General features: G+C 40.3%; 1 protein-coding gene across 1 annotated transcript in view; it reads right to left on the minus strand.

Moving 5' to 3' along the window:
- Positions 1–1,169: 1,169 nt before the first annotated feature.
- Positions 1,170–11,480, minus strand: part of meltf (melanotransferrin) — an 11,326-nt gene continuing 1,015 nt past the window's right edge. The window contains exons 3-15 of the mRNA XM_005736940.1: positions 9,062–9,244; positions 7,922–8,075; positions 7,742–7,809; positions 7,440–7,624; positions 6,056–6,221; positions 5,808–5,959; positions 5,282–5,378; positions 4,991–5,185; positions 4,527–4,680; positions 3,982–4,049; positions 3,694–3,854; positions 3,311–3,503; positions 1,170–2,872 (exon numbers count right to left, since the gene is read on the minus strand). Coding sequence (XP_005736997.1) covers positions 2,805–2,872; positions 3,311–3,503; positions 3,694–3,854; positions 3,982–4,049; positions 4,527–4,680; positions 4,991–5,185; positions 5,282–5,378; positions 5,808–5,959; positions 6,056–6,221; positions 7,440–7,624; positions 7,742–7,809; positions 7,922–8,075; positions 9,062–9,244 — 1,844 coding nt within the window. The 3' untranslated portion in view covers positions 1,170–2,804. The remainder of the gene's footprint in view (positions 2,873–3,310; positions 3,504–3,693; positions 3,855–3,981; positions 4,050–4,526; positions 4,681–4,990; positions 5,186–5,281; positions 5,379–5,807; positions 5,960–6,055; positions 6,222–7,439; positions 7,625–7,741; positions 7,810–7,921; positions 8,076–9,061; positions 9,245–11,480) is intronic.

Here is an 11,480-nt window from a genome sequence, read left to right on the forward strand (position 1 = left end):
CCCTCTAATTATCCCCAAAAGAGTAGGAATTTTACAGGTGGAGGCCACTGACATTGTTTCCCCTTTTGTTTTATTTTTTTTTTCTTTCACTAGTTTTACATTTAGCTACTACTGGTAGCATGAGGCATAAGTTGTCCATTGGATTGAGATTTGATGACTGTGGAGCTCATTTGAGTATAGTGACCTCACCATCACGTTCAACAAACCAGTTTGAGGTGATCTGATCTTTGTGACATGGTCTTTGATCCTGCTGGAAGCAGCCATCAGAAGATGCAGTCAGTAACAATTCCCAGGTAGGCTGTGGCATTTAAGCAATGGTCAGTTTGTCCTAAAGGGCCCAAAGTGTAAAAAGACCCCCCCCCACACACACACACACACACACACACACAAAACTCCCAATATCGTTCCACCACCATCACCCTGAACCTTTGATATAAGGGCAGGATGGATCCATAATTTCATATTGTTTATACCAAATTTGGACCCTGTCGTCTGAATGTCACAGCAGATTTTTGGACTCATCAGACCAGGCATTGTTTTCTAATTGATTATTGGGTTTGTTTGGTTTTTGGGGGGGGGGTTTGTCCTGATCTCAGTGGACAGGAGGGGCACCCAATTTGGTTTTCTGCTGGCATAGCCCACCTGCTTCAAAGTTTGATGTGTAATCTGTTTAGAGATGCTCTGCTGCAAATGTTGGTTGTAAAAAGTAGTTATTTTCTTTCTGCTCCCTTCCATCAGCCTGAAGAATTATTGTCCCCTGAATAATAAAAATATTTTTACCCAGAGAACTGCTGCCAACTGGATACTTTTAGATCATTCTCTCTATATTCTAGAAATAGTTGTGTGGAAAACTCTCAGCAGATCAGCAGCCTCTAAAGACTCAGACCAGCCCGTCTGGCACCAAAAAGTCACTTAAATCAACTTTCTTCCCAAATCTGATGCTCAGTTTAAACCTGAACAGGTCACCTCCCTCATGTTTAATTGCACTGAGTTACGGTGATGTAATTAGTCGGTTAGATATTTGTGTTGAACAGTTGTGCCTAATAAAGTGGCCACAAAAAAGATCCTCATGGAGAGACAATTTGAAACACCTACAGAAAAGTGGAAAAAAAAAAAACCACTGGACAATTTTAAAGAAGGCTCTACAGAGTGCATTTTGCAGTAAAGAGCTTTATTTCATTAGAAAGAGCTTTATTTAGAAATACTTGTGCAGACACACTGGCCTGGCAACTAAATATTAGTCACATGTTCCATCATTTCACATAGAAATACATGTCTTATCCACAGAAAGAGAAGGCATTGGTTTCTGACAACATGAGTCAGTACATATACACTGATATGGCACCTGAACTTCATATAAAAATAAATCTCTTAACATAGGAAAAATTCACATCCAATCAGCATGTTAACAACAGGAAATAGCATCAAGCAGCAGCAGCAGCATCCAACAGGTACAGTGAATCTGAGCAAAAACAGTCATTGTTAAAGAGAGAGTAAGTGAGCTGTTTGGGTTGGAAGACATGCGATCACACTCTGGAATGATTAAAGGAAAATCAAACCCCTTCCTAACCAGACTAGACCTACAAAAATTGAAATGAAACAATTTTTTCAAGGTTTTAAAGTCCAAATGACCCAAACAAGTCTTGCACCAACACTCCTGTCACTTCAACCATCCAGAAAAACAAATTCGCATTCACCCTCCGACACAAACCACAGGGTGTCTCCTTCATGTTCTCCCCAAAGTTGTTGAAACCTGACAGGTTGTGCTGGTTTTATTCACTCCATCTGTGAAAAAACGGATAAACTGCAAAATGTGCAGAAAATGGCTGGATGGTGGAACATGTATTGTCTGCTGACACTGCTGTTCCTGATCAAATGCATCAGATTACAATCAATAATAAGAAAAAAACAGATTTCACTGCACTGGTGCAGGCTTGATCGCATCATTTAAGGACTTAAAATTTAAACATTTGAGGAGTATACATGAAGCAGACAGTCTACGGACGCACATGGAGTTGCTTGTCATTACACATTCGCAGCACAGCTCTGTGTGCAGGTCACACTAGTCCATTTTCACTGATATGGTATTAGCTTACAGTAGAAACAGCCTGGAGCAAGAAAAAGGCTGTGCTCATATGCACTATTTACAGTGCAAGTGGCAGCAAAGCAGCAATCTGACTTGTGGACTCACAGGAAACCTTGGGAAACTAAAAAGCCGGTGTGAATCCAGTTATAACTGGCTAGGTCAGGACAGTTTTAAATCTTTAACAGCTCACACGTGAGCTTAAAAGTCAGACTGCGCTTTCTTTGCAAAGCCAGATTTGGAGAGACGGTGCTGCATTACCCACTTACAGTAACAGATGGCAGCACATGCACTGATATGGCAGCTCACCTTTAGTAAACAAAGCGGCAGCAGCACGTTCCCCTATTTGGCTGACAGTCGACTGGTAGCTTACTCATACCTCTGCCACAAAAACAGGAAGCGTTGTGCATCAGCACTACTACATCTCACATCCGAAGGCAGCTCCGACATGCCGTCCTCTCGTGTGTTTAATTAACATACAATCAGGCAAATACAGAAAGGCAAAGGGCTCCCAGGGCAGTGAATGCATTTATGGTGGCGAGGGTTGAGTGGACAGCAATCAGAAGAATTAAAGCCTGGACATTAATGTGGTGAAAAGAGGTGAATGAAAAAAAAAGGAAAAGAAGTGACAGTTGTGTCTCAGAAAGGAGAGCATACAGAAAAACGAAAAAGGGGAAAGGAGTGGGGAAAAGAGTAGCCGTGTAGGCCTGTCATGCTGTCGTTACATCCAGTAGTTGGTCAGCATGAAGCTGAACAAGGCAGTTGGCAGCAGCCACACAGAGGACGCCACTGGAAAAGGAGAGAGATCAAGAAATATTAGCGAGGCTGTACATGAGACTTATTTTTATGTTAATGAAGCAATCCCCGAGACAGATGGCCGGCTTTTAGTCAAATTTAAGTTGGAACAAGTTTTCTTCAACTCTAGATCTCCATTGTCTTCAATCTGTTTATTTTTGTCCATCAGTGGAACTTTTTGTATCAGATACAAAGCACACATTTTTTTATTCCTTGCAAACTTTAAGACAGAAATTTAGGACAACTGCACTCTGGCATTTCAACTTAAAGAGGCCGCTGCATTGTTTCATTTCATTTTCCATCATCTGTCTTAAACTCTTGTGTGAGCATGCCATACTTCTACTAGTTTCCCCATTTCCAGTCTTTATGTTACACTAGGCTAGTGCCTGGAGCTTCAGACTTGACATACAGAGGTTAGCATGTTGGCTTTACCTGCATTCGATGAGCTGCACTCCAAGTCAACCAGCGAGTCCAAGTAGACCTGGCCCAGCCACTCCTGGTAGGTCTTTCTGTCAGCAACACCCACGAGACGCACAGTGGAGTCTTTGAAAATAAGATCTGTACCTTTGTACACCTGTGAGTCAAACATCTTGAAAGCAGTACCTGTGTCACTGCCAAAATATGTCTGCAAAGAAACACATGGATATAAAAATGTCATGGGAAAATCATGGTTGACAGAGTAATTCATGCTTTTGGATACCCAGTTTGAATTCTCAGACCTCAGAGCATCCTTGAACATACTGCCAAAAATCCCCAAACTCTTATTCTGAAGGATCTCTGATTCTCACAAAGAACATTCAGATGAACAGCGTTACCTGTGCTTGGTCCAAAAGTCCATAGATAGCATGGATGTTCATGTCTGGGCGTACCATTACAGCGTGGGAAGGGACTCTGCCCAGGTTGCAGTATTTATAATGCGTTACCTCGGCTTTACCTTCAGACTGACAGAGCAGCTGGAAATCTGAAGGCAGCAGACCTACACAACACAATTCAGATGACTGACTTTAATGTAAACATGTTTTTTTTGTTTGTTTGTTTTTTTCTCCCTAAAATAGGAGACGTTTAAAGGCGAGCATCTCAAAGTCCGGTGTTACTCGTCTTACCGTCAGTGTTTTCGAGGACAGTAGAATGCTTGACGAACGCCACGTCTCCCTCTCCTTTTGCCACACACCTGAAACGACCGGATAAACAAACACATGCAAGTGTTGCGTGAGTGCATTAATCTTCAATAGAATTTATACTTTATAATTTGGAGGAGCTGTGGCATGTTTCCCATATACACAAATATATCAGAAATGCTTCTGTGATTTGGATCTGTATGAAATTTCCACTGCTGAAAATTGAAAGGTAAAGACCTTCCAATAACCTGACAACCACCTATATGCAAGCACTTGGCGACAGTGGGAAGGAAAATCTCCTTTAAACAGGACAAAACCTTGTTTCTGCTATATTAGAAAATATTTTAACAACATCCTCTTAAATTATTTGATACACTGTCAGGGCAAAATATTGCTCAAAGCTGCTTTAACAAATGCTGACTTAAAGAAATGCAGTGTTTGTAGAGAAGAGGGTAAAAAATGTCTTCCTTCAGTGAATGAATCCAGATTTCCTGATGCGGTGCAGTGGGCTTGGGGTGGGTTTTTAGTACCTGAAGGCGCCGTCGTAGCCATCATAAAGGTCTTTTCCTTTCTCGCATTTGTTCTGTCCTGATTCGTCTCCCACACAGAGTTCACACAGGCTGCTGGGGAAACCGGCTTGATTCGCACCTGGTACACAGCACTTTTCAAAGAATTCTCCAACAGCTAAGCATCATGGGAAACATAAAATGCAAATTTAGAGACTGCCCTGACAATTTAGGCTCTATCTGAGGTAAAAGAAAGAGCAACAGCAGTGTTTGATCATTCCACTGGTGTTACAGTTTGACCATAAATGTGCCTCAAATTTAAAAAAACGTAATCAGGGTTGTAATGAACTGGAGAAACTAAAAGTAACACAGTTTTATTACAGCCTCTGCTATCAAAGCTCACGGTTTTCTATATTTGCCTCTTGACCACATCAGCTCATACTTCTACAACACACACACAAGCACACACACACACACACCAAACTGACCTTGGGGTATCTGACATTGTTGTGGGCTGATCAGACCTTTCTCCATCAGAACTGCTACGGGAATGTTCCAGCCAGCTGTGCGGCCATATCCGGTGTGACAGGAGCGACGGCCACGCAGGTCGTCTAGGTTACGAATGTCAGAACTGCTCTTTTTCACCACTGCAACTGCGTAGTATGAGGAACCATCATGGTCGTCTGGAGAAAGAAAAGAAAAAACCCCACCTGCATGATTGCTTCTCGTCTGTGAAACTAGACCACTGTGACTGTATTTTGGAGTCTCTGTGTTTTTACCTGTGTAGCTCTCGCCAGTAGCTGGGACCAAGCCATAGTCTTTGCCTGCAGTGTAGATATAACCTCCATCCAGAGTGATGGCGTCGGCATCTTTGTTCTATAAACACATGACAAGGAAACGCTGGAGTAAAGATACCAGAACTGCTAGAATAAAGCATTTTTTATATCATTTCTACAAAAGTATTCTGCAGGCTGATGTATAATAGCTGTCTGAAATAAGTAAGTAACATATTTATATATATTCGTAAGTGCATGCTAGTTGTGAGGTAACAAGACAATGTACATGTGACTATTATGTATCCTTAATATAGCTGTGGGCTGTAGAACAGGGGTGGGTTTGCTGTCTACTGTGGGCCCACACAGTCATGTTTGCTATTTCAGTAAAGCGAAATGTTAGGCAATATCATTTTATGCAGTAGGTAAATGCAACACTTACATTACGTGACGTGTTTGTAGGGAACTGAATGCAATGATCTGAGTTATTGTCGTTTTAGGGACTAAGAAACAGTAGGGAGATTTCTGTTACCTTGATTTTCTTCATACAGTCAGTCACAGAGTCCCCGTAGACACAGTTAATGTTTGGAGTTAGCCCTTTACTCTGGAAGGCCACGCTCATGTCAGCACATTTCTGCTGCTCACCGCTGGATATCACACACCACCGCAGGGCATTTGGGATATCTGACATGGGAGGTAGTTGTAGGTTGTAAAGACAGTTAAATAGGTTTTAAAGCAAGTTAAGGAATGATCCGAAGTGTTTAATAAAAGATTGTTCACCTTTGGGATCACAGTCCATGGCCTTCAGAGCATTATGGTACCTATTACCCATCCACTTCTTGGGTTCATCTGAGTTAGCTGCCTTAAAGGTGGTGGCGAGATTAGAGAAAAGCACAGTTCCGTCTCCATAATCCGCCGATGAAAACATGGGGAAGTTTGACTTTTGCTGCAAACAGGAGGTCAATGTTAATTAACACTGGAGTACTATGACTAGAGTGTTATTCAAATAAAACATGGAAGGCATTATCACATGTAAAGGTTAAGATGGTTAAATCCTGCCATATCTTAAAATACTTTTACACTTTATTCCAAACTTGACAACTTGAAAGCCAAGTGGTAACCATATGTTCACATGTATATAAACCATATGCCAGTGTTTCTAAGCTATTATTTCAGTTGGCCTCTAACACAGACTTGAGTGAAGTCTTACATTTTCAGCTCACAGCCAACCTCCAGTTTGAACTCTTAACTACACTAACACACCCACACACTCTATATGCAATAAGAAATGTAAGCAATCTCACACCAAGGCTAAACTGGTGACTATTGTGGAGTTTTATTAATATCACAGAGCTTTTGCCATTACTCGTGCTTTTAGCACTGAAGCTGGTAATTTGCTGTCAGTAGCATAAGTACAATTAAACCGAGGTGCTTCAGATGGTCGAAGAACACACTCTTCCAAAATTATTATTGGAGATTGATTCAGGCTTAACTAGCCATCTGTACAACTGACAAGCACGTAACCAGACAGTAAGTGGAACATATGGCAGCACAGCACAGGTTTAATTGATTTTCAATTCTAATCTCACCTTTGAGAGACACAAACAAGGTCACCCAGGCTTGCTACTACCTCCGGAGGAATATTGCAATTTTAGGTATGTGTACATAAATGTGTACATAAATGTGTACATATATGTGTGTGTTTATTTGAATATATGATGTTTAATTCCATCTTTTTCTTTTAGGAGTTGCTATTAATATTAATTTTAAGTTGTTCACATTTGAATCACACCTTCAAATTTTAGTGAAGATTTTTAATTGACTTAAAATGTATGGACAGCAGAACCTTGTAACACTAGTTTTGAAAAGTGCAAATACAATTTAATATTATTATTATTAGTAGTAGTAGTATTCAACCGATTATAAAATCAAATAGGTTCAGTAGCCTGAGTTTGTTTAACTTTACATTTAGTGACCATCTTTAATAATGATATTAATGTTTTTTTGTTTACATTTTTTTTGTAATGGTTATTCATACTGTGTAGGTGGGGGGAAAAAGGCTCTGACTTTCACAATGCAGAAAAATAACCCCTTGGCTTACTGAGGTGCTACTGATGTGCCATTAATGTCTGAATGTTCCTAAGGAGGGTTTGTTTGGACCTACCAGGCCTTCCATCAGCATGTTAAACACCACAGAGGGACTGATGTCATTTCTGACCACAACACCACGAGATGGGACAGGGACCAGGTTGCACCGGCTCCACTGAGCAACAGGAGCTCTAGTGCCATCAGGACACAGCAGTTCATAGTCTGAGGACTTCAGATCTTTTGCCCAGGTTGGACCACGACCTGGTGAAGAAGCACCTGGTTAAGTTACATCCTGAATGATAAAACCGGCTTAGTAGGAAACTAATTACTATAATAACCAACTAATGTCTGTCTACCCTTCACTAACTATGACTTTACCGTCAGTGTTCTCCCCTACAGTTGCGTCTTTGATGAAGGCCACATCTCCAGCACCTTCAGCCAAACACCTACAGAGACCAAGATTGTTGTGAAATAGAAGCAAATTAACAGATATACTGGACTCATACCTAACTGTGTATCTTCTGTGTAAGAGTGTAATGAGTGTGAATGTGGGTTTACCTGAAAGCTCCTTCGTAGCTGTAGTACCTCTCATTGCTGCTCATCTCACATTTGTGCTGCCCACTTTCATCTCCTTTGCACAGCTGACATAGAGACTGGGGCTCACCTTGGGTAGCTCCAGGGATACAACTGGCATTGAAGAAATTTGCAACACCTAATATGCAAACACACACACATGCAACGAAATGTTACTGTGACATGCAACCGGTGTATTACATTATTCTGTAAGAATATGTATTTTGAGAAGTGTGTAAAGTTTACTTTGAATGTTCAGCAGGCAATCTCAGTTAGTTTTATTAGCATTATCATTTTAATATTTTTCCTGTAGAGTTCATACACCGAAGTACCAAAATAAACACTGTGTGCTGTCGGTCCTGCTTGCTGCACAACAACATTCAATATTTAGTATTTACTGCTGTTTATACTTAGCTAGATTAATGCGATGGTGTTGTGTTTAGTATGTTGCTCTGGTTTTTTTTTTTGCTTGTTTTCTCTTCTTTTTCTCTCAACAGGTGATCCAGGAGATTTTTCTTTTTTCTCTTTTTAAGTGCCCTTTCTCACTGTCCCTGTTATCCTTTTCATCGTTAACTCGGTTTTCCTGGGTCTTTTCACGTGTGTTATGAATATCTCTTTTTTTTTTCGGTACCGGTACTAGTTTTATTTTGTTGTATTTATCCGCGACACCTTAAATGCCGGTCCGTGAAAATATTGTCGGGCATAAACCGGTCTGTGGCGCAAAAAAGGTTGGGGACCGCTGATTTATACAACCATTTGGATGGAGGCTTCTACTTTAAAAACACACATCACTATGTTAATCATGATAACCTTCCTATGCGGGTATTTTTTTACTGCAGGTTCAACTTCCAGTTAAAATGACACAATGTTCCTTTAGTGTATATATAAATATATATATTCGCTATCATCTGATCAATTATTAATAAGTTCTATGTAGCTGTGAAAATAATTGTAGGCTGTGTTGTCCTGGTCACTTCGTCTTGTACCTCCGTACTCACCTGTTCAAGATTACTCCATAAAACAAACTTAACTCATGTTATTCTCTGCTAGCTGTACTGTGTTCCTGTCATGTTGTATTCTGTCTAAAATGACTAAATATTCAAAACTCAAACATGTCATTCATACCCTGTGGGATGTTGCAGCCCATCACGGACATGTAGCCTTGGTCTATCAAGTACCCTATGGGCATGTTCCACCCAGCAGTGCGACCTATCCCGGTGTGGCAGCTCTTCTTTCCTGCCAGGTTGTGGATATTGATGCCAGAGTTTTTTTTCTTCACTACAGCAACTGCATGGTAGGTGGTGACAGCTGAAGCAAAAAAGCACAGGTATTAGCAACCGCTGTATGAGACTGATAAATCTAGACCCACAAATGGTGTCTGACATATTGACACTGAAGAGACCAAAAGATATCTGGGATCAAAGTATAGTTTACCACATCAGTTTTGAAATATCCCACATGTACAATTATTTTTGAGATTAACATCAGTCATAAAGTAACACACTTATCCTAGGTAAACATAATGGCTGACTTGGTCATTTGCTATCTCTATGAAACACTGTGCATTAATGTTAGTAGAGATAAGCCAGAAGATATAAACTCAATAGAAAGACATGATATAAAGAGCAAATGAGATATATTCTCCGCTGAGTTCAGAAGATAATCCTTTTTGAAGAGTCATAAAAGCTTAAAATGTCATAAAAGCTTCAAGAGTGACAAAAGATGAGTTTTACTATGTAATAATAGTAAAACCTTTACATATGAATAAAACATTATTCATATGTAATGCTGTTTATTTAGGCCTATGTGCTTGCTTTTTATGAGAAATCAAGCTACTCTTGTTTCATTAGCAACAAATTAACTAACCCTTACAAACTGAGCCAAAACTCAGAAATAGTGTGAGAAACTCTAAAAACACCATTACTGCTTCTGCGGGAATTAAGAGGGCGAGTAGCAGCCAGGTGTTCCTTATCAAATACATTCGATTAATTGATCATCAGTAAGTGTGAGCATCTCTATAAAAGCATCAGTTTTGACACAATTTTCCCAACTGTGGGTACCCCAGCAAATTCTCCCCAGAATGTGTGATGCTCAGACGAACTGCAAAAACAACACACTCTCACTCCCAAAGCGTAACATTTTACAGTACATGACAAATCCTCGATATATTACTCTTCCGGGCACCCAACACGTCCCTAGGTTACAAGATCTTAAAAATGAGGAAACATGAGAATCGTTTGGAATGAATCCACACATGTACTTTTGTTTTACTTAAATCGCTTTGGAAAACACTATCCAACGTCATTAAAGTGCTGGTTAACCTTAGGGATAAGGTTGGGGTTAGGGCTTGAATACATGGTTGGAGTGTCATTCTACTGGATTTCATCCTTAACCTGTCGCATAGCATAAGAACGTGGAGGGTCACCTTTCACGTCCCTCAGGAACTTGACAAATGGTCATTATATTACGCCTCAGGAGTGATCACGGGCTGGCAGGCCTCAGTTGCCATGTTAATTTCAGAAGTTCATTAGAATTAGCACCATTAGAAAAAGACTAAACAAGTACAGATTGTTTGAAGGGTTGCCAGGAGAAAACCTCTTTCCTCTAAAAAAGAATAAGGCACAGCTTAGGATTTGCAAAGCTGCATCTGAACAAAATCACAAGGCTTCTGGATCAGTGTCCTTTAGACAGACAAGACCAACCTGGAGATGTTTGGCCATAACGTACACAATATTTGTCAAATACTGCAGGGTGCAGTACGCCGTTCAGACCTATTGCAGTCATGGAATCGGCCATATACCATGGACAGTGATCTGTGTCTTAGCAGCAAATTTACAACAGAATGTCTGAAAAAGTGATCAAGGTGTGGCAAAGGCCCATTCAAAGTCCAAACCTCAGCCTGATTGAAATGCTCTGTCACGACCTTAAGAGAGCTGTGTACAAATTAATGAGTGCAAATCTCAATTATCTGAAGTAGCTCTGGAAAAGGGAGTGGACCGAAATTCTCCCCAGTGATGTGAGAGCCTGATAAAGTTATACAGAAAGTGATTATGTTCAGTTGTTGCTGCTAAACGTGGTTCACTGAATCATGGGGTGTACTGCATTTTAGGTTCGTTTTTTTTTTTAATTAATTAATTTATTTATTTATTTATTTAATACCAAGGTGCAATATCTACTTGTCATATTGTGAATAGATAACCTCACTAGTCTCCTGACTGGTCCGTTTACAGCATCCTGCCATACAACTGCATTTGTCCCTAACCATCGGGAACCCTCGCGTTAACATTTATCAAGTTGAAAAAGTTAGCGTTCATCCTCCAGCTTCACTGTGCTAATGCGTTTATACTATGCTAACCAGAGCTCTGTTGCTAGCCACCACATAGCACATCATTATATACCCGCTAGTCCAACTTTAATAACCCTACAAATGTCACTGCTGTTTAGTTTTGTCTTCATTTATGTTGGAAGTGACAGCAAAGCTGTAGGTTTAAATTTTTCAGAAATCCCTCAATCGGAAAATAGTATATTATTTAATCTTAAAATG

This window comes from Pundamilia nyererei, unplaced genomic scaffold, assembly GCF_000239375.1.
Source record: "Pundamilia nyererei isolate P.nyererei 1_Seehausen unplaced genomic scaffold, PunNye1.0 scaffold00072, whole genome shotgun sequence".
Lineage (NCBI taxonomy): Eukaryota > Metazoa > Chordata > Actinopteri > Cichliformes > Cichlidae > Pundamilia > Pundamilia nyererei.